At 41.9% G+C, this 23,763-nt stretch overlaps 1 protein-coding gene across 1 annotated transcript in view; it reads left to right on the top strand.

The window, feature by feature from the left end:
- The window catches only part of PELO (pelota mRNA surveillance and ribosome rescue factor), a 103,583-nt gene that overhangs the window by 71,227 nt on the left and 8,593 nt on the right, over nt 1-23,763 (top strand). The window contains exons 10-12 of the mRNA XM_029606766.1: nt 11,323-11,394; nt 15,022-15,096; nt 20,906-20,937. Of these exons, the coding sequence (XP_029462626.1) occupies nt 11,323-11,394; nt 15,022-15,096; nt 20,906-20,937 (179 nt within the window). The remainder of the gene's footprint in view (nt 1-11,322; nt 11,395-15,021; nt 15,097-20,905; nt 20,938-23,763) is intronic.

Below are 23,763 nucleotides of genomic sequence, written 5' to 3' on the forward strand. Positions count from 1 at the left end.
GGATCTGGCCCTGTAAAGCTGGTGAGTTGTAATGGGGCCTTACTCAGAGGAGAGAGATGCCGGGAGCCATGCTGGGAGGTTCCAGGAGGTCACAAAACACAGCACTGGGCCCGAGACCATGAGGTACAGGATCAGACTGTGGTGTAGTACCCTGTAGTTGGTGGCATGCTACAGAATAGTACAGCCTGTATTGGATGGCTGTGTGTTAGAGATTTCGGATGGTGTGGGGTTCACGTTAGACTCCAGCTTCTCTTTAGTACCACACATTTTTCAGGTGGCTCAGCAGCCCTATTTTGCTATCCAAACAATGGTTTCATCTTTAATTCTGGGGGCTTTAGGTTTTTGTAGGGATGCAGGTTGCTGTGATCAAGAAGTTCCAACTTATTCAGAATAGTGCAGCTATTAGAGTAGAAACGGGAGTGCTGCTCCATTATTACCTCCCTTGGTTACCGGTGTTAAGAGAGAATAAAGTTTAAATTAATAACAGTGGGTTTATTTGCTGTTTACGGGGTAATGGTCCAAAGATCTTGTATGATAGGTTGGACTGGTATGCTCCAGGTCAGGCCTTGCGGTCTTGGCAGGGTTTCCAGTTGCCGTCTTCAGTGGGATATGGATTTCGTTTGCAGTGTTTTTGTAAAAGAGCATCTATTACCATAGAGTCACGTCCATGGGATATGGTACCCATGTGGTTGAAACTCATCAAAAATTCCAGAAATAGGTTCAGGCTTTCCTGTTTCTAAATGCTTGACTGGGTGGGGTTGCCAGGGGGATAAGGCTTTGGAGGTGAAAAGGATGACTGCTTTTTGTTTGTTTGTTTTTTTTATGGATGTTTTTATTGTAAACCGCTCTGATACTTATGCTTATATTGTGATATATAAATTTTTAAATAAAATAAATAAATCCTCCTCTTATACTACCTGGGGGCCTGACTGCGGCTTTGAACCAGGCAGGACACTATTGCTTATATTCAAAGCAGAGGAAGAGGACATGGCCCGAGGCACCGCTGCTGCTCTCCTCTTCCTGCCACCCACTCAGTATTGCAGAGAGGGGAGAGAGCTTCAAATGTGCTGCCTGACAGCCTCCGTCTGCCTGACCTGGCTTGGTCCTCAATCTCCTGCAGCAGTTTCTTGGGGACTGCCAAACTACACAACACGGGCGGATCTTGTGGTCTTTGCCACAGGTCTTATGCTGGGAAACCAGGGGTCCTGAATACATCTGATGCCAGTAGTGGCTTCCTAGTCAAACTCCTGCCTTTACAGTCCTGTGCATTTGTTCTTGAGTCACTTTGAGACTGTTTTATGATCAGTTGATGCAATGAATTCTGCATTGGCCGACCTGCCGTTGTACGTAGGGAGTGTTATGATTTTCTCTTACCCTGTCTGGTGTATCAGAAAACAAATAACTGAATGCTTAAGAGGGCATTTAATCATAAAAGGGCAATAGCTATCAATGGGATTATAATCATCTTTTCAGCACTGGCTTTTCAGGTACTATAAAAGCAGAAAACCATTTGACCCTTTGATTTTAGATGATAATTCCCTACCAGGAGCTACTGTTGCCTCCCCACCAAAAGGAGCAGCATTCTTCTGGCCAGTGTTTGATTGACACTCATTTGAACAGTGGGGTTTTAGAATTACAATTTTACAATAAGTCTGTTCTTTAGCGGTTCGGATCAGGATTAATCCTGTTATGAGAAAAAAGTTACAAACACCACAACAAGCAAGAGACTGGAAGTTCTTTTAAGTTAACCCTTTATTGATTCGTGCGCGCATGGGGAGTCAGCGTGCAATACTGACTGACTCCGAATTGACGTGGCATATGCAAGATTTAAATACACTTTCTTACCAAGATAAAAAAGGTTAAGATGTGCACTTTTGATTGAAGATGGAAAGGGTGAAGATGTGCACATTTCTAATCCCCCACCCCCCAGGAAAACTAAAGAAACCTTGAAAACATTTACAGGGAGGTTAGGTTCACATCCTTCCTTAATCACACAGAGGAAATGATACATTTGTTCTTATCTTTGTACCATGCTCTCCAGGTTTTCTGGACTGGACCCCACAATTTGTAAATGCTTGAGTCAATATTTTATTTTACACTGACATTTTTTTTTTTATTGAAAAAGGATCTTAACCATTCTGACTATTTCAATCCCTTCACTGACTGTGCAGTGAATAAATGAATACTAAGTTCTGGTGATTTTCAGCTTACTGGCACTTAATATTGAGCCAAGATGGGTGGAGGTTGGACTGTGCCCTCCCGCTTCTCAGCTTCATGAAAAGATTTGAACAGTTAAATGTGAATCGGGTTTTTATTCTTTCAGATAATACAAGGACTAGGGGGCACTCCATGAACTTAGCAAGTAGCACGTTTAAAACAAATTGGAGAAACGTTTTTCACTGAACAAACAGTTAAGCTCTGGAATCCATTGCCAGAGGATGTGGTTAAGGCAGTTAGTGTAGCTGGGTTTAAAAAAAGTTTGGATACATTCCTGGAGGAGAATTCCATAAACTGCTGTTAATCAAGTTGGTTTAGGGAATAGATCTGCTTATTACCGGCATCAGTAGCATGGGATCTAATTAATGTTTGGGATCCTGCCAAGTACTTGTAACCTGGATTGACCACTGCTGGAAACAGGATGCTGGGCTTGATGGACCCTTGGGTCTGATCCAGTATGACAACTTCTTATGTTCTTAAACTTTCAGGGGCTCTGAGGGGTAGCAGTGAATGTTAAAGGGGGGGGGGGGGCTCTTGGTGTTTTCTTCCTTCGTTTTTTTTTGGGGGGAGGGAGTCTGAAAAGTATTGGGATATTGTATATTTTTTTTAAAAATGTTTTAATTTACTTTTGGAGTTCTACTCCACATTTCATGGCTGGACAGCTACTTCAAAGCGGATTACAATACATGGGAGGCATATTTTAAAATTACAATAGGTGAAAAATGGAGTCTGAATTACAAACTATAGAAGATAAGTTTTAAGTATTAGGTCACTATAAGTGAAGGAAGGTACCTATACATGTTAGCCTATTACAGCAATAAGTATTCAACAGAGAGGGAAAAGGCTGAGCAAGTTTCTTTGCCAAAGAGAGCTTGGAGAGAGAATGGCTGACCAGATTTAGGCCTACTCTTGCGGCTCCTAACTTTATTGCCAAAGTAATATATAGAATGATTAAAAGAGGATAGGAAAAGAGGGAAGAAAAAATTAGTACCCCCAGGTTCACCCAGATTTTGACTGCTAAATTTAGTTTCCTAATGAAATTAAGGAGATCAGATTTAGCTTGTTAGCCTTGTCAATTTTCAAAGGCTTGGATCTAGCCAACATGGAGAGTAGTTTTCAAAAGTATTTCTGAAGATACAACAATGCTTTCCCTATTTTTCTGCAATACCAGTCCAGACAAGTGGGTTATGCTTCTGTCAGCAAGCAGAGACAGAGAACTAGAAGTTTTCCGAAACATCACTAATAGTACATTAGCTGGTGCAGTCTCCAGAAGGTGCAGATATATCTGGACTGGTGCAGTGTTTGAAAGGCTTACAATTGGCCATCCTTTGGTGGTCCTTGTAGAGCCCAAGTTGTGAGGGGTCCAGAGATCATGAGGGATTCCAACTCTCTTGAGTGTTGAAATTCTCCTGTTGTGGTTGTGCTCTACTGTTTTCTTCTCCTCCTCTCCCCTCCACCTCAGACTCCTCCAAATTGCATAGGATAGCCGATCAGGTTATGTAAAAAAAAACAAAACAGGGAAAAGGATTGACTGCAAGGACCAGCTTGGATTCTGGTGGCTGCTGTGCCTTTTCTAGGGGAGTCCTGGGGAATAGAAACCACAGACGGTCTAAGACAGAGCTGCACTTGTGAAGCGCTCCACCGGAGTTCCTCTGTGGGCTTGGAGTGCAAGTCCACTGTGGCTGCCGGAGGTGGAGGAAGCAGGGGACAATCTACGTAAGGTTCTCTACTATAGAAGTCCAGAGCTCAACCTGCTGCTCAAATAATCTCATGCATATTTATTATGAATATCCTGAAAAACAGGCCTGTTTGTAGCTCTTGAGGACCAGTGTTGGCTAATCTTGATCTAGTGTCTGGTGACTGATTTAATGCAAGAGGCGAAATTCTAAGCATGAAAGAAGAGCAGGATCTTGGGGTGATTATATCTGATGAGCTTAAAGTGGCCAAACAGATACATAAGGCAAATGGCAAAAGTCAGAAAGATGCTTGAGTGCATAGGAAAAGGAATGCTTAGCAGAATGGTATTGCCCCTCTATAAGTCCCTGGTGAGACCTCATTTGGAATTCTATATATGATTCTGGAAACCTCATCTTCAAAAGGATGTAAACTGGTTGGCGTCAGTGTAGATAGTGGCTGTTAAAATAGTTCGTGGTCTTCATTCTAAAACATATGAAGACCCTAGAAGAAAGGCGGGATAGTAGCTTGGAATCTTTTCATTTAATGTTTGTCTACTTTCCAGGTACTTGTGACCTGGATTGGCCACTGTGGAGACAGGATGCTGGATGCTGGGCTTATGGACCCTTGGTCTGACCCAGTATGGCATATCTTATGTTCTTATGCTGATAGGTGAGAGACAGAGACATTTAAATACCTGCAGATGAGGCAGGCCTCTTTCAAAGGAAAGGAGGTTCTAGAACAAGAGGTTATAGTTTAAGGTGAAAGTGGGTAGGCTCAGGAATAATCTAAGGAAATATTTATTTACAGAGATGATAGTAGATACATGACACATCCTCCCTGTTGAAGTGGTGGAGACAAGGACAGCATCCAAATCCAAGAAAGCATAGGATAAACACAGAGGATCTCTGAGGGAGTAGAAGGAATTGTAAAGCTGAATAGTTGGTATGGATGGGCCGACTAGATAGGCTATAATGGTCTTTTTCTTCTGTCATGTTTCTATGTTTCTGAACATCTTCTAATCCTGTGCATGTGCTAAAGAAGTGAATCATTTCCTAGCTCTGAACATGGTCACAGTTATCAGGGTCAATAGACCTCTTGTGTGTAAGCAAGCCCTTTCAATGAGCAAACCATAAGTGATAATTTAGCTGCATCATCCATGAAGATCGAACCCTGTCGTAAAAGGCCCTTGCTTGTCAGCAGGCCTAGAGGTTCCTCCACCCTACGCTGCAACAGATCGGCATACTGTGGTCTCTTTGCCCAATCTGGGACTATCATTAGACTTAGATGGATGAGCCTAGATTATGAAAACCCGAGGCTCATCATAGGTATCACTCTACCTATGAGTGACCACAGAGGAAACACAGAGAGGAGATCTTCTTGCTGCAGTTAAATCAGGTTATCTATTCCCATAGAGCTGCCTTATTTTCTGTGATTGAAAAATGTTCCCAGTTTTGAATTCTGCCTTATTATTATGAGATCCACTTGAAGGGTTCTTCATCTGTGGATAATTAACTGAAAGGCTATTTTGCTCAATTCCTATCCCCCTGTGTCCAATGAGGATGTCTACTTGAACTTTGTCCTTTCCAGATATGTGAGTTGTAGACAGCACTGCCCGGGTGCTTTTCTACCCATTCCACCAAATGGCCATCTCTCAGGCAACCAGGACATTTTTGGTCCCCCTTGTCTGTTCACATTTGCCACTGCTGTCGCATTGTTGGATAAAGCTGATTGCTGCCCCCCAAATCAGTGGGAGGTATGCCAGAAGGATAATCGAATGGTTCTGGTTTCTAACCAGTTTGTTTTTTATTTGCTTAAAATTTTTATATCGCCTATCAACATTTCTAGGCAGTTTACAATGGGACATTCATAAATCATTACATGAATAAAGTGTAAATATCAAACAAAACATTAAACATAAAAACAAAGATATAAAACACTGCTATGGCTTCACTTGCTGTAAGAAATACAAAAACGTCACGCTTCTATAGCCTCACTTGCTGTAGTAAGATAAGGGGTAACTGCATTGGTATAACCTGCACGGAGTAGCAGTTACTACACGAAACAGAATAAAAATAAATAAAAGAATAAATAAATCTTGCGGGGCAGACTGGATGGACTACGTTGGTCTTTTTCTGCTGTCATTTATTATGTAATAAAACAAGGCCATCATGCTTATGCAGTGTAACCTAGAAGCTACTTATATACTCAAAGATTGTAAGCTTGCTGAAACCGCGCTCCTTCTTCATCAGCAGTCCTTGAAACATCATCCTATGGTCCAGAAAACCAAAGTGCTCTCATCGGCACCATCTATGCAGCCATTCATTCATCTCCGGAGTGTAGGTTTTCCTTCCTGGGTCTTTTTCCTTTACTGGGAGAATGTGTACCATTGCACCTGCTTCTTTTACTCTCTCTTCCAAAGCTATGAAGTCACTTTTAATATAATTTGGTGGTACCTAGCAGTATCATTTGTGCCAACGTGGATGCACAGCATCGGAAAGTAGTCGGGCTTCAGGATTTTTGGCAATCTCTCCATGGTATTTTGGATTTGGGCACTCAGCAGACAACACATTTCCCAGGACAACGTTATGATTGGTAAATGGATGCCTCTGTACCCCTCAGAAGTGAGTCACCAGCCACCAGTACTCTTCTAGTTGCCGTGGTTTTTAAGCCCTCAGCTTAGTGGTTTGCGTGTTTTGGTTTCTCCTCTTCTTGGAATGGTTTCTCCTCCAATTCTAGAGCTGCATACTGGTTCTTCAGCTCAAGGGAAATCTGAGCTGGGGTGTAGAGTCTAGTGGCTGTAGTAATTTGGGCCCAGCGTCATCTTGTGATCTGATTTCACCTTCTTATCTGCTTGAGTTTTCCAACTTTGTCGCTTCAATAAGAATTTCATCAATGCAGTCCTGATTCTCCCGTGCTTCTCAGTCTTGCTACTTCCTCTGAGCTCTACCACCTGTTTCCTGAGGGAGTTGATCTGCAGCCATCTTCTTTCACACTGAACTGGTTCCTCCTTGTGGATGAGGACATTTGTCTGATCAGCAGTGGAAGTAATAGTGGCAACAGCTGTGGTGATACAATGTTTCCCAGTCATCTTTCAGCAGTTTGGCGCTTCTGGTACCTGTTGAAAGAAAATGAGAAAGATCTATAGTCACATAAAGTTGTTGCACTTCCCTAAAACCTACTGAAGTTTGAACCTGTCAGCGGCATTCAGAAACCAGTCATGCTATGCAACCAGCTCTCTGGCCCCTGAAGCAGACGCCTGCGTCAAAACACTGGCAGTGTCGGGCGAGTACACAGCTCCTCTCTTTAATGGATTTCCATGGTTCAGACTTCTGAAGACTTTATCATTAACGGTAAGTTAGGTTGAAAAAGTAACTGTTCAGTTATGAGTTGGGCTATGTTATTAAGGAGCGTTTTGGGACAGTGACTTTCGATTTCGGAGCGGCCTGGGAGGGAACGGGGGAAGGCAGCGCGGCTCGGCGCGCTCAAGGTGCACAATTGTGCACCCCCTTGCGTGCGCTGACCCCTGATTTTATAACTGCGCGCACAGGTTATAAAATCAGGTATTGAGTTCCTTTCAACTCCCAAGACTTCAAACAAATTTTCCATTTGAACTATTAAATCCAAAGGCAGAAGAATGAAAGTGTCTGAAAAGCAAAATATACTGTATTTTCCGGTGCATAAGTCGGCAGATAAGACGCACCTTTGTATAGCAAGGTTGAGAGAGAGATTGTGACAGTATATAAGTCGCAGTCACTGAAATCGCTGAAAAAAAATACAACATACACCAGAAAATACAGTAAATAAAATAAATAAATTACTACTACAACTTAACATTTCTAAAACGCTACACATCATACACTGCACTGTAAAATAAAAAAAATAAAAAAGCGAATGTTTGATACCTGGTGATGATAACAGTGTCTTTGCTTTTAAGGGTATCTATTTCATTATATTTACTACAAAATGGCTTCAGAGGGCTGTGTCTCAGTTCTCAGAAGGTTCAGGTGGTAGCCTTATGTTATAGGGGAAGAATTCAAGGTATTTTGGTATCAGGGCACGGTTCGGTATTTGAAGGATTATAAAGTATCTCAGACTTCCATTTCTTCCAGTGGTCGCTTCTTGGGATCTCAACTGGTGTTGAGGGCTCTTGCAGGAGCTCCCTTTAAGCCTATCAGACAGACACCTTTCAAGGATTTATCCTTGAAGTCTTTATTTCTGGTGGTAATTTGTTCAACGAGATGTATCTCAGGCCCTGGCTTGCAAGGATCCATACTTAATTTCAGAGGGAAGAGCACTAGCATGATCCAGAGGTTGATATAACACTGCTGTGAAAGACATTTTCCATGAAGCAGAGATATTTTTTTATGTTGTTCAGATTGGTGGACACGAAGAGGAAACATAAGTTATTGAGGAGTGCTGTTTTATACTTTTTGGATTAGTGATGGAATAAGCAAGTTTATTTTACTTAAAGCAGCTTGAATACTTTTTGTGAATTGGGATATTGGAGCATATTTATTATATTAGACACCATTTCTAAATAACTTAAAAAACAAAACAGTGGGCCTATTATTAAATATGAGGACTACAGAGATATAACAGCATTTTTCTATCTGTATCCCAGTCTCTTGTTATGACGGCAATCCCCCATATTAAGCGCTGAACGTAGATTGCATTGGACTAGCAGTGAAGTTATTAACCTGATTGCTTTGTAATCTGTTTTTCTGCTTGTGAATTTTTTTGCTCAGCTCTTCTGATTTTGGACTTTTCTTTTTATATGATAGTACAGAAAGTACAGACATTTATTTGTTGGGAAAACTGGACTTGTTAGTCTCTTCCTTCTAAAAATCTTCATTCCCAAAGGGGAGGAGACTAAGAAGGTGTAGAAATAGCTCCTGTTTCTAAAAAGTTCATTATAAAAGTTATTACTTATTTGCCTTTCTGATCATTGTTCCCTTGACTAAGGTATAGTGATAAGGTTTATTACTGCACCAGTTCAGATACTGTGAATGATGTCACATAAATCTTGTAGCGCTCTATCTTGGCTTGCTGGCAGGGAGGCATAACCCACTGGTATAGCAAGATTCAAGGAATGGAAATTATCAGATAAGATTACATTTCTCCTTACCCATGGAAGTGTCTTGTTATAAAATTACCCACCTGATATGCAGGTAAACGTATGCACATATGTCCTGTATGTTTATAAGTCTACCTGGACCGAGTGGAGGCAGTCTTCAGGAAGGAGTTGTGGAGAGGTTTGGACTCATGTGCATACTTTTGGATTTTCAAAGTTTTGAGCGTAAAATTTCCTGACAAATTTTCTGCACACATTTTAGCAGACATGTGGGTAGTTTTGGTGGGATAATTTTCAAAGCAAACATACGTGTAAGTTAACTTTGAAAATTGGTGTCTTATGTGCATTTTTGCCAAGTTTCTTATGTGGGCCATTACAAAATTACCCCCTTAGGCCTTACCTTGCCGGCTAGATCTCTTTTGAATATTGACGTCTTAGGGATCTACGTAGTAAAACTGATGAAAAAATGATTTTAGCTTACATGTAGTAAACTTTTAGCATGTATGCTCAAATATCACTTATTTATTTATTTATTTATTTAAAACTTTTCTATACCGTCGTATAGTAGAGCACCATCACAACGGTTTACAGTCAGGCACAAATATGTGGTTTCTCAATTATCCATAGTGTGCCATTATTATACGCTTACATTGTTCAATAATATACTCTAAATGGGGAATGGGTGTGGTTACCATTTATGCTTTGCTGTTTTCTAATTTAATACTTAATTGTGAGAAAATAATAAAAAAAGCAATTCTGCTTTTTTTTCTTGTTAACTTCCTGCTTTGTGTATGTGTTGTTATTCCGCTACCTCACTGTGAAATGCTTTTTTTTGAAGCCATGCAGAAAAGTTTGTAGTGTACATTCTAAAATTAAGCTCTACAGCAGGGATGAGCAAACTTTGGTTCGCATCCATCCCATTGGAAAAATCTATCCAGCCTGCAGAGGTGCATCAGGTACTAGCCATTGGTGCAGAAGCATATCGCTTCCAGCTGGAAGTGACATCAACAAGGGACCTCTGGGAAGAACTTCTTTTAATAGACTCAGGAGGTCTTCTTCACATCTCATTCTTCTCTGTAGACATTTCCCCCACCACTCCAGACTTCAAAGAGGGAGCTTCCCCCATCCGATCTCTTAATGTAGCCCTCAGGCTGGTTTATATTGTGTGCCCGTAGCATGTGCGTGTTAGAAATTCCTTGCGCTAAATGATGCAAAGGGAATGTTATTCCCTCCCCCATCTCCTGGCACAAAATTCAAAGGTTCTGTGTATCTCAGTCTTGCCTCCCCGATTAAAAAAAAAAAATGCAGGAACCATGGAACTTCCATCCAAGTCTCCGGCCCCATCACAAAAATGCAGGCTCCTGGGTGTCTTACCCTCCCCCCTTTCAAAGACTACCCCTTCCAGTGCAGGGTACCTGGGTGGAGGCAGCAGAGAGCATGACTAACTCCTGCTTAGTGGCTGCTAACAGTCAAAATGGCACCAGCTGACCTCATACTGTCCTTTGCACATGTATGAAGTAAAAGATTGTGCAAGGTCAGCCGATGCCATTTTGGATGCTAGTACCTGCGAGGTAGAAGGGAGTCATGCTGTCTTCTGCCCCCACCTTGAGACCTAAGACTCTGGAAAGGGGGTAGGCACCTGCTGGCAGGCGGGAGGGTGGGATCTTGCATTTTTGTGTCACGGGTTAGGGGGAGGTACCCAGTCTCCTGTACTTTGCTGCTGAGAGAGGGGATAGTGGGATGGGACACAGACAACTTTTTATTTTGTACTGCAGGAGTAGGGGATGGGAGAGGTGGAGGGAAACTGTGAGGGCATGATCTCCTCCCAATATTAAATGTTAGCATGCTGGTATGCTAACATGTTAATTTGTTTTACTTTATAGGCACGTGGGGAATAGTGGGTGAAAGTGAGCATACCATGCACTTTTTTTGCACACCTGCTAAAGCCTTATTTGTATATGATGTTTCTTTATTTAAATACAAATAAATGCTATCTTCTGCATGCTTGTGTTTTAGTCTATAATCCACTTTGATAGGTGTATGCTAACCTTTAGTGCGAAGGCCCCATATAAATTCTGTATGGACGACATGAAACTAGGAAGACTAATATTACACAGTTACATTTGGGTAAGCTGAGATACGGTGAGATAGTGACTTGTTTCTGATCCCTGGCTCCACCACAGTCTGAACTGAAGCACAAAGATATAAAATGACTTGGCACAAGGGCACACATACGGAGTTAATAGCAGAATTTGGGTTCCTCTGACAGTTTTCATGGCACCAAGGATCATGATTTGTTTTCCTGTCTTTGTCTTGCTCCTACTCCTTCGTTCTAACTTTACTTCTCCTCCTTGCAGGATCAAACATGTGGAAAAGGCAAATGAGGCTTTGGCGATTGACATTTTGCTGATCAGTGATGAGCTTTTCAGGTAACTTGGGGAGCACGTGACCTAACTTCCTTATGCTCCCTTCCCCACAAGCAGAATCAGGAAAGACCCTTATGTGGTACTGGCGAGCCCTCAGCCCTCAAGGTGTGTTCTGTTAGCATGTATTCACTCACTCCCCTGTATTCCTCATTCCCTGAGCTGTCTGTAGAATGAATGGGCAGAGCATAGCAGCATAATGAAGCCCCATTGGTCAGATGTTCTGCAGCCAGTCAGTGGGCTGTGCAGAGGAAGGTGGCGGCAGCAGGGGCTGGGAGACAGAAGAACTTCCTTACTGCCCTCCCCCACAGCCCTGAGGCATGGAGCGCTCAGCTTCCGATTCACAGGAGTACAGGGGGACAATATCGGGGGTGCTCAAGGCACCCACAGAGCTGGCACCTGTGGTGATTTTATTTTATTTTTTTTGTGAGAGGGTTCTTCAATTTAAAAAAAAACAAAACATAATAATTTATGACTGTTCTCTCCACCTAAAACCTTAACTGTTGCTGTACAGAGTTATGAGGCCCCACAGCACGGTTTGTAAACAGAATCGTGTAACTTTAAAAAAAAAAATGCTTTGAAGAATCCCTTTTCCTGCTGCCACAAGAAGGGCTGAAACTAAGGCAAAAATGATTTATGAGGAAGTATGTCTGTGCTTTAGAGATGAAACGATACAAGAAACTAACAAAGCCCTTGTACTTCTCTCTCTCTCTCTCTCCTCCCTCGGGTAGAGCCAGAATTCCTGGCCCTCGTTCCCCGCGCTCCTTCAGACCTGATCTTGTCCCAGGAACAGATCTATTACCTTGCCTTCATTCCCCAGGTGTGAGCCAGGTGTTTCATGGGAGGGCTGGATAGGATCACTCCAGAGGGGGACTACAAAGAAGATTTAGTATTTTCTTACAAAGGTTCAGGGAGATGGGAGGGAAGATAATTGAGGGAAAACTAGGTTAGCACATGTGAAGGGGGATTTCCCCACACCTGAGCTTCAAAGAGGACACGGTGGTGGGGGGGGGAGAGATAAACTGGTGTAATGTGGAAAGGAAACAGCAGGGTTTTACTGAAGGGAAGAGGAAAAAGATGGTACATATCTGTGTGTATGTTTGTCTTTGTATGGAGCTGGGGTTTACAGCCAGTTACCTGTGGATGCTCTGCTGATTTTAGTGCAGAACTTCATTCTCTTCCCCTCTTGTCTTTATTTCTGCCTGCCTCTTGCATTTCCTACCCACACATGCACATGTCTTTTATTGAGTCCTTTTTCCTCCTGCCTTCTTCCTCTACCTCGGTCTCTCTGCCCGTCTCCCTCTCTATTTTCCCTCTTCTCTGCTAGTCTCCCCCTCCCCTTTCCTTTCTATAGAGGAGTCAGGATACAATATGTAAAGGAAAAGAGAGACAGAAGAGGGAGAGAAAAATAGGTAAACAGGCAATGGAGAAGAAAGAGAGACAGAACAAAGCACTTATGTTGAATACAGTGTTTCTGCAGCTGGCAACTGCTCAGACCAGGAGTGTGTTTGCAAGGTAAGAGTTCAGGCCATGAATGAAGCATCTGGGCTACTGTTTTGCTCAGAGCAATTGTCCCCAGCCTTCATAGAAGCACCTGAACAAAATCCCAAAGCCACCAATTATATAACAGAAGTTTAAAAGAACAAAACTTGAAAAAAAGAATTGTGGTTGCTTTATTAGTCCTCTTACATATGTGTGGAATTAAGGGTCAAGAAGTAGGATGTAGGTGAAACCTTTTTATTGGACTAACAATGTATCTGTGACAGTCCTTCAAGACTTATCCAGTCTCCATCAAGTCAGTGAAGAAACTGTGTAGTTATGCTGGATTTAAATAGTACAGTCATCTAGGTCAGCGGTTCCCAAACCTGTCGTGGAGGACCCCCAGCCAGTCGGGTTTTCAGGATATCCACAATGAATATGCCCATCGAATACAGGATAAAATACAAAGCCTTATGCACCATACACAAACTAATATATGATTAAGAAGCAGACTGGCTAAACACAGCCTTACGAGTACACGTTCCACAAAGAAACCTCCGCTCAGCAAACAAAGCACTACTAACAATCCCTTCAGTAAAGTCAGCAAAATTAACCCAAGTGAGAGAAAGGGCTTTATCAATGGCTGGGCCCATACTATGGAACACGATGCCCCCTGAACTCAGATTACAAAGTAATCTCAAAACTTGTAAGAAAAATTTAAAAACACGGCTCTTTAAAAAAGCCTTCACTAAAGAGTCTGGAGGGTAGAGAAAGAAAGTACAGGGTAATGCAGATGAGAATGAATTTACTCAATCCTACATTTAAGAAGTAATATCTCAAAGAGATAGTAACTCAATAATATACCTGGACTTGACCAACAATACTCAAATAATGATTTTATTTATGAAATTGTAGCCGAACTTTATTGGCACCTGTTAGAATGTAAGATATCCTACATTTACTTACTTTAGTCTGTGCCTATTTGTAAACCGTTGCGATGGTATATAACTTAGCGACAGTATAGAAAAGTTTTTAAATAAATGAGATATATTTACTTGCTCTGCTTTCATAGCATGCAAATTTTATCTCATGCATTTTCATGACTGGCTGGGGCTCCCCCAGAACAGGTTTGGGAACCTCTGATCTAGCTCGTAGGCTGTCTGCATGTATGTCTCAGCTGTGACAGGTGCATCTCACCTCCTCTTTCCTCCCCCTCACTTATTGTCCCAACCCTTCCTATCCCCCCTCCCCCTACCACCTTTCTGAACTGTACCAGTCAAAGCTCTGTATATGACTGCTACTTAAGAGAGAAAATATTTATTTGGATGTATATGGCCGCAGCATAGGTCAGTTCATACAAACATTTAATCACAGGATATAAACAAAAACTGCATTTCAATTCCTAAATGCCCACAGGGTCGCCATGCTGTCATCTGCTGCCTTACAATTTCTAAGTGCTCACTAAACATTGTGACAGGCACTCCCTAAACATCATGCCATTGCAGGGTTGGCCCCTTCCCACATTTCGCTGTCTGGGACACAGGGCCATAGAAGCCTCACCCCTCATTTTATTGTGGAATTCAGTCACCAAAGGAAGAGGATGGCTGGTGCTCCGGCTCACACTTATGATCACCGGTCCACCCACCAGCCTCCACCACTCCCCTTGATCCACCCCCCCCCCCCTTCCTGGTGTCCGGTTCTGGTCTCCCCACTCCTAGATGGGGGAAAGGTTGGCTCTTTTACAGTTCAGTAAAAGAAAGGGGGTGGGGAGAATGCCAGAGGCGAGACAATCAGACTTTTTGGTTGAAAGGGCCTATATTTCATAATGGGTGAGGAAGCCAATGTCCTTAGTAAGTCCTTTTGTCTTTATGTCAAAGTGTTTGATCATTCTAATTTCAAATGTTTTCTGTTCTTGTATACTTCTAAAAAAAAAAACCAAACAAAAAAAAAACTTTACAGTGGTTTTCTTCTCTCTTCTTCATAGTCGATCATGGGACAGAAATAAATCTTTCTCTCATGGGTTATTAGTGACATTTCCAGTAGCAGTGACTGTAAATTCTGTCCTGGGGACCCTCTCCTCTCAGTTTGCTAGCCTTAAGAGTATGATAACTTCAGGGAAGAGCTCTCAGTTTCTTATATTGTGCATTTTGGCAGGCACCAGGATGTCCCCACGAGGAGTCGTTATGTACGGCTTGTGGACAGCGTGCGTGACAACGCAGGAACCGTGCGGTAAGCAGTCAGGGTAGCGGAAATGAGTAATAACTATAACTGACTGAAGTGAAGCATGATTAAATGATTTCTCATGTGACAAGTAAGTGCAATGGAGCCACAGACTGGTCGCACGCCTCTATGTTGTGCTGATATAGAGGACCTTTCCAGAGTTTTGTGAAAAAAGATTTCTAAATGTTTTGGTGATTTCTTGTGTAGATCCAGGATCTGCAGCTGCTCAGTTTTTTTCTTTTTTGTAAGAGAAGACATTTTGTAAGATTGTTCTCATGGCTCTTTTGGAGGGTTTTCTTCTTCTTCGTGTCTTTGGAGCATTCTTCTTAGTCAGGATTTGCTATTTTTCCCCCTTTCAGTTAACTTCTAGAGCCTAGGAAGTTTTCTCTTCCAATGCGTGAGTGGCAGCTATGGCTCCTCTGACCTGTGTTGTTTTTTTTTCTCTTCCATTGTTAGGTCGCACTCAGTCAGCCTTGATCTGGTGCCCTGTGGGTTTCATGGCTTGCTGTCTCTTGATAAGCTATCTGATTCTTTGGGGCATTGCCTTCCAGCTAAGCTGGCTTCTCTCTGTTAATATGTTTTTGTTCTGTTCAGTCTGCCGTTCTCAGATTGGCCCAGCAGGAGCCAGCCCATTTTAGCTGGGGTATTTCTTTCCTGCCTCTAGCGATGTTCTGAACCAAAGATAGACTAGCTCAGGGTTCTTCAACCTTTTCATAAAGTTATGAACACCACCAAAAACGTACAACTTTATGAACAAACGTGTAAACAAAATGCATTTGTTACTATACTGAACACTGTTTCAATGAGATATCTAAAGGAGAGGGGTGAGCCAACTTTTCAAATCATGGATTCCTTCCATCCATATGAACGGGTGTCATGGATTCCTGGTCTGGTATCAGTCTTGAATCTATCCTTTCTTTCAGCAGAGTCTCCATTAATTTTCCCACCACCAAGGTGAGGCTAACTGACCTGTAATTTCCAGCCTCCTCTCCACTCCCACTCATGTGAAGCGGGATCTCCACCACTCTTCTCTAGTCGCTCGGCACCACTCCCGTTTCCAGGGATCTATTGAACAGTTTACTCAGCGGACCCACCAACACATCTCTGAGCTCCTTCAGCATCCTAGGATGAATATTATCAGGCCCCTTGGCTTTGTCCACTTTCAGTTTTCCTAGCTGTTCCCATACATTCTCTTCTGTAAATGGAGTTTCGTCAAATCCAGCCTTGTTAACCAGCGATGGTCCTTCTCCAGGGTCTTCCTTAGTGAACACCGAACTGAAGTATTTGTTTAGTATTTCCACCTTTTCTTCATCTCTTTCCACACATTGATCCTTTTCACCTGTCAGTTTCACTATACCACGTCGGACCTTTCTCCTTCCTCTGATGTATCTGAAAAAGGTTTTGTCACCTCTCTTTGGCAATCCTTTCTTCCGCCAGACTTTTTGCTTTCCTGATTACTTTCTTCGTCTCTCTCAGTTTAACCAGATATTCTTCCCTGTATTCCTCTTTTTGGGATCCTTTATATTTTTTTAATGCTGTTCTTTGATTTTATTTTATCAGCCACCTCCTTTGAGAAGCAGATAGGTTTCTTATTTCCCTTGCTTTTATTTACTTTTCTAACATAAAGTTTAGTTGCCTTTTTTAATTGCTCCTTTTAGTTTGGCCCACAGTTGTTCCACCTCTCCCATTTTCTCCCAGTCTTCAAGTTCCATCTCCAGGAATTTTCCCATTTCAGCAAAGTCCATATTTTTGAAGTTCAGAACTTGGGTCTTCGTGTGACTTCTCCATATCCTATTTACAATATCAAACCATACAGTTTGATCACTGGTGCTGAGGTGGGCACCCACCTGGACATTTGAGACGCTATCCGCTTTTGTGAGCACTGTCAAGAATAACTCCCTCTCTCGTGGGTTCATTACCATTTGTTTGAACAGAGCCCCTTGCAGGGCATCCACTATCTCTCTACTTCTGTTAGATTCTGCAGAAGGGATCCTCCAGTTTATGTCCAGCAGATTAAAATCTCCAGCAATCAACACATCTCCCTTCCTTCCCATCTTTTGGATGTCTTCAATCAGATCTCTGTCTAGTTCTTCCATTTGAGTCGGAAGCCTGTAAACCACTCCAGTAAAAATGGATGCACCATCTTTTTTTTTTTTTTTTTTAGGACGGCCTATAATGCTTCTTCTCTATCCCCTATTCCTTGCAGTTCAGTTGCCTGGATATTGTTTTTGACATAAAGAGCTACTCTTCCTCCTTTTCTGTCCTCCCTTAACAAGTTCTAGCCCGGTATGGCCGTATTCCCATCCCTCCACTCCTATATACACACACATACACTTTCCCCTCCCTACACCCCCAATTTCACACGTACATATATATATATATATAAGAGTGAGGAGAGAGGAAGGGATGGGAGTGGGGTGTTCCTCCCCACCCAACTCACCCTAATCCAATCACTCCCTCCCCAACATATGCACCCCCTATACAAACCTCATCACCTACCACCCACACCCATGTCCATGCACACAGAAGGGGAGAAGGGAGAAAGTGAAGCATGCAAGGAGGAAGTGCCATCTCCCCACGCATACATACATATCCCCATCTCAGTCACTTTGCAAATCCCTCCACTCCTCTCATCACCAGTCAATCTCCAAAACTTTCTCTCCCACCCCCTGACACACACCAACACACACACTCTCCCCTTTCCCAGTCCCTGTAGCTCCACTGCAAGATCCCAGGGCTGCAGATTTGAACCCTGCTGCCCCTGGCACAACACACTTAATGCTACAGCTCCAGAGCTTTGAAATATCTTTCTCAGAATCCATATATAATATTGAGAGTATTAGTTTCTGTTCTCAAAGATTTCCATGCACAAGAGGTGAGCCTCTTTGAACAGAAAGGAGGCTCTAGCATGAGGGGTCATGGGTTGAGGGTGAAAGGAGGTAGACTCAGGAATAATCTTAGGAATTATTTCTTTACAGAGAGGGTGGTGAATGCATGGAACAGTCTCCCAGTGAAGGTGGTGGAGACAAAAACAGTATCTAAACTCCTTCTGTCATGGAGTAAGGGTAATGAGCCCTTGAGCCACTGATAAGTTTATACATCCTGTCTTGTACGGGCACAAAATAGGCCTTAACAGGTGGCAGCTGATATGCCACAAGACTAGATCTTCTGCCTGACCAGCCTTCTCTCCCTTGGGTTGAGCCCACAGGTTCTAGCAGCTGGTAGGGCTTTCCAGGCTGGGTATGAGGAGGGTAGAAGTACACAGGATCAGTGGCCGTGCTGAGGTTGGGGCAGACAGCAAGCAAAGCAAAGTGAAGGACCAGGCTGAGGTCAAGGCAGGCAGAGAGCAAAGCAAAGTCTGACGGTCCAAGCTAAGGTCAAGGTAATGAGAAATCAGGCCGGGGGGGAACACAACGGAACAGACAGGAGACTGCAAGGTTGGAACAAGCCAAGGAACATGTTGTAGCAACTAGCACTGTAGAGCAAGCAGGGAGACCTGTTGCAAAGGTACTGGGAGATGGTTCTGAGCTTCCTTTTATACTAGGCAGGATGTGATGTCACCTGTGTGTGTCACAGGAAGTCCAGACACAGGTCCTATAAAAGGGGCACAGGACGTGCAGGAAGTTCAGCTATGTTCCTGGAATGCAGCACAAGGACAGAGGCTATGCCAGATTAGAGGTGAGGTGGGGCATTACACCTACTATAATAAATAGAATCAATGTCCTCTTTTGGATAGGTCTGGACAGACTAAAATGGTATTGGAACACAATAAGAGTTTACAGCTTTTGGTACAAGGATTGGGGCTGGTGGGTGTTTGGATGGTGAGATTCCCAAATAATAGAGATTACTCTTAATACTCCACTGTGCACAACTCTTATAATTGCCTGAATCTTTATTTATGTTCAAAGGGTTTAATACACAAAGTTATAGATGTTTATGGGCTGATTTGCCATATTTCAGACCATAGTCCAGTTGCGATAACCGTGAATATCTCTGACACTTGGGCCAGAAAGTCTTTATAGCCATGATTAATAAGTACTTTAAAGAAATCCATTTCCAACTGGCTATAAAGGGGGTTAAATATCTGGCAATCTCCTTGCCAAAGTATTGGTCTGATATTTAAAAAAACCCAACAAATTATGTGCCTGTGTATAAGGTCCTTGAGAATATGCAGCAATGATCTAGGCTTAGGATTTCATGGGTTGGAAGGAATGGAATCCTGAAGATGAATGATATACTTAATTTAGCATCTACATATTACTCTACCTATGAAATTCAATTACCTGTATCTTGATTTTCCTAACATGTAGACAAATGGGCTCAGGACCAGTGGGTTATGCTTTCCTGCCAGCAGATGGAGATGGAATGTCACCAACTTGGCGCTCACTCCCAAGCTTCTCATTTTATTAACAAGCCTCCTATCAAAAGCTTTGCTGAAATCAAAGTAGATTACATTGAGCACACTTTCTCGATCCAATTCTTTAGTCACCCAATCAAAAAAATCAATCAGATTTGTCTGCTTCGGGTCCAGCAATCCTGCTGACTATAGATAGTTCACTATCCTTTCCTTGGAGACAGTCCTTAGCTAGGGAGTCTCATCATTGTGGCTCCTTTGCACCTGCTTATCAGATGCTGCATATTGCTTACCTGTAATAGATATTGCACTGCTGTCGTCATCAGAAACTGAGTCACACAGCCTCCCCACTTTCTTGTTGAGAGTTATTCTCTATTATCCTCTCTGTTGATTAGCTGAATATGAATTGAAAAGCCGGGGTCCAGTGTCATGCAGGAAACAACTGCACATGTCTAGACAGCTTTCCTAGAAAGCTTTGGAAGAATCCTCCACGCTGAAATGAAATGAAGTCATGTAACCTATATGTGTAGTAAATTACTTAGATATGGACTGGTGAACAATTGACAGTTACTATCCCACTGACTACCTCTAGAAGATTACCTAAAAGGAACCAAAACATCATGAATTACTATTTAACAGTACAGCTAACATGTTCTGATGTTGTGTGGACCTTTAATGTTAATGTTGCTTTTGTAAACCGTTGTGTTCTTTTGGAATGACGGTATATAAAATGCATAAATAAAATAAAAATATGTGATTCGTTTTACTGCTGTTATCAGGGAACACCTATTAGAGGAAAGCAATTTTGTTTTATCAGCTGAAATTAATCAGAGGTGATTGATTTTACCGCTTTTAGTTTTAATAGCTAAAATTTGAGATCATCATTGGATCTGAACCTGGGTCTGCAGATATCACAGCTCTGAGCTTTCACCACTAGGCCATGACATAGTGAGCTTGGAGGTAGATTAGTATTGGAATGAGGATCTGCAAGTGTCACAGCTTTGTGCTGTCACCAGTAGGGAATTACACCATGGGATTGGTGACAATTATAGGTTGGAACCTGATGGGGTAGGTGTTGCAACCTTGTCCTCCTGCTGCTGCTGGTTTGTTACATTCAGATTGGTGGAATCTGCAGATGTCACGTCTCTATACCGTCAGCAGCAAATCTGGCTTGCTGGAGGATGATTTATGAGGGATGAAGTGAGGGATTGGGAAGATACCTGAAAGAAGGAAGAGCTTATTTTATAGGTAAAGATGTCAGACTAAGCTAATTACACTGGAATGCAGTTATTTTAGGGGAGCTGTAGGAATTTGCACAGCCACCTCGCTCCTTGGGGGCCAGTAATTTACCACTGTCAAAAATGCCATGTGCCCTTCACTTGTCTCCTTATTTGGCTTTTACTGTTTATAATTATCTTAACCCTTCATTTTTTTGTCTCTTTTTTTTTTTTTGTTTCTTCATAGCATTTTCTCCAGCCTGCACGTGTCTGGCGAGCGTAAGTATTGTACAACACAGAGTTGCCATGTCCTCAGGGGTGTGCACAGTTTGTCTAGCACTTTTTCGATCTCCCTCAGAAACCTCACATTTTGCCTATCTCCTTATTAGTCTCCCTTCTTTCTGAATTGAAAGAAGGCTTTTGAGATTGATGTACCTGTGTGTTTGTATCTGGGTATGTGTCCCTAATAAGTTGTGTTCGGTGTCCCATCCACACCAGATTTTCAGGACATGTTAGGGTGGGCATGAGGACTCAGGCAAAGAAACCACCTCTGACAATCTCAGAGGTGTAGAAGCACACATGCAGGACCTGAAAAGTAGGCTCCTTTAGTTCTGGTGGAACTTGTATTTCTTTTGTTCTTTTTTTTTTTTTACTTTTGTTCTCTTTTCCTTCTCTCCCTTTTCTCTTGTCTTTTTTGTTCTTGATCACAATATTTTATTTTTTTAATTTGTATATTTTTTCCCGCTTATGGCCTCCATCTTTAACATGGGGCACTAGGTGTAGTAGAAGATGTTTTTCTTTCTCCGTCACTCTCTCTGTCTCATCTCTCCAACTCTGAGTCTTTGCATATTATTGCCTGCTGCATCCATTTAAAATTCAACTTCCCAAACATTTCAGAGCCTACATTTTGAGTTAAAACAGAATCTCAAAGATATTAGTAAAATGTGATCTTTTCATGGGCTTAGTCCTCTAGTGCTGGTGCAGTTCTCTTTAAAACTCTTTACATAATCCTCTCTTTCTCTTCTGCTCTTCTGGGCTAGATAGAAAAAGAAAGTATTAAAATGGGAAGAACTATTAATGGTAGCACAGATCAGTAGACTCCAGTTCTTTTTTTTTTAAATTTATTGTTTATTAGATTTATAACATTGTTAACAATGAAATAATTCAGGAATTCAAAGAAAAAAATTGTATACATAAACCATAGATAATCCATATTTATAAATATTCTAGCCCACATCTAGAGGGAAAAAGGAGAGAACTTAAGCAGTATCTTTTTTTTTTTTTTTTGCAACCAATTTCAACCCCAAAATTATCTAATTGTCTAGCTTCTAAGCCTTGTCCCTTATAAATTGATCTAAGTATACAGGATCATAAAACTCAAACTTGTTATTCTGATAAGTTAATAAACACTTATAGGGGTATTTGAGAAAGAAACTGGCACTTATATCTAGAGCCTTTTGTTTGTAAGTAAGGAAATGTTTTTGACGTGCCTGAGTGGCCCTAGAAACATCCGGAAAAATCTGGATTTTCTGTCCACAAAATACCAAATGTTTATTCTGAAAGCATTTATGGAAAACCAAATCTTTGTCACATTTCAAGGAAAAAGATACAAACAATGTGGCTGTAGTCGAAATATTATCAACTGAGTCTTCTAGGAATGTAGAGATGCCAGGACTCTCTAAAACATCCATACCCCTCTCTTGAGCTATCATCTTTTTCTTATTAGAAATATAATAGATTTTTGACAAAGCCGGAATCTTGTCTTCCTCAAAAGACAAAATTTTGCACATATATTTTCTAAATAATTCTTTTGAGGAAAGTAACCTAGTTAAAAGAAAAATTCAAAAAACGTAAATTATTGGATCTCATTTCGTTTTCTAATGTTTCAATTTGATTATGCAGGAATAGGTTATCCTTAATAAAGGATGTACCCGCAACTTGTAAGGGAGCTAATTGAGTGTTAAAAGTAGAAATAGAGGTCTCCACCTTTGTTAATCTGGCTTCTTGCTCCTCTAAGTTTGAGTCGAAAAAACATGAATTTGGGATACGAAACTGGACATTTTCTTGTCTACCTTAGCAACCAATCTCCATACATCCATAGGAGAGACATTTTCTGGCTCTGTGTCTCCCTCAGGTGGTTCACTCATATCAGGTATTATAAAAGGAAGGGGTAACAATAATAGATTATTTTGATTTACAACTGGCTCTTTAGAAATAGAGCCCATATACTTCATCTCTCCAGTGCTTCCCCCTACAGGTTCTGATTGAACTGGAAGCCAAAAGGAGCAAACTGCTTCACAAAAATCATATATATTTTTTTTCATACAATTTATATATTTTTTTGCTCAGTTATTTTTATTCTAGTGTTAACATTACAATCAGTACAGTATAACATACTAGTAATCAGAAGCTGCAGCACAAATTTTTGTATTTACTGATTTTCCAATAAATTTCATGTCTTTGTAGTATATTTCCAGCATACTCCACTAAGGATATTCATATCTTTCCTGAGCCTGGCATCTGCTTATTAGGTCATCTGGGGTTAAGGATACTTCAAAGGCAGCAAACTCACAGTTCCTGGAAGGGAGAAAGTCCCAGCCAATGCACAATGCTGACACCTAATGGGTTCTGGAGGGAGCTTTGGTCTGTGGGCCTTGCAGGACCGGTGCAAGAGCATTTGGCATCCTAGGCAAACCCTTGGACATGCGTCCCCTTACCCAGCTTGCTTGTTGACAACAGCTCCAGCACAGTGCTCCCTCCTATAGCAGTCGTGGCTCCAACACAATGTGCTTTTCCTTGGCAATATTGGCTCTGGCATAGCACCCTTCTGAACCTCACATTGGCAGGATTTTGTATCCTCCATAATTTTGGCACTCTAGGCAACTGCCTAGTTTGCCTAATAGAAGCACCAGCCCTGGGTCCCTGACTGAAGGATGTCATTGCAGTGGGTGGGCTAGATATACTGGGAGACTGTAATGATTCTTGTCAGTAAAGGATCAGGAGATGATGAGTGGGCCGGAGTCAAAGACTGAGGTAAAGAAAGCTGCAGAAAAAAGCAGTCTGCTACTGGAGCAAGGACAGTGTGGTCTTCTGCCCATAGCAGCT

This window comes from Rhinatrema bivittatum, chromosome 6, assembly GCF_901001135.1.
Source record: "Rhinatrema bivittatum chromosome 6, aRhiBiv1.1, whole genome shotgun sequence".
NCBI classification, from domain to species: Eukaryota; Metazoa; Chordata; class Amphibia; order Gymnophiona; family Rhinatrematidae; genus Rhinatrema; species Rhinatrema bivittatum.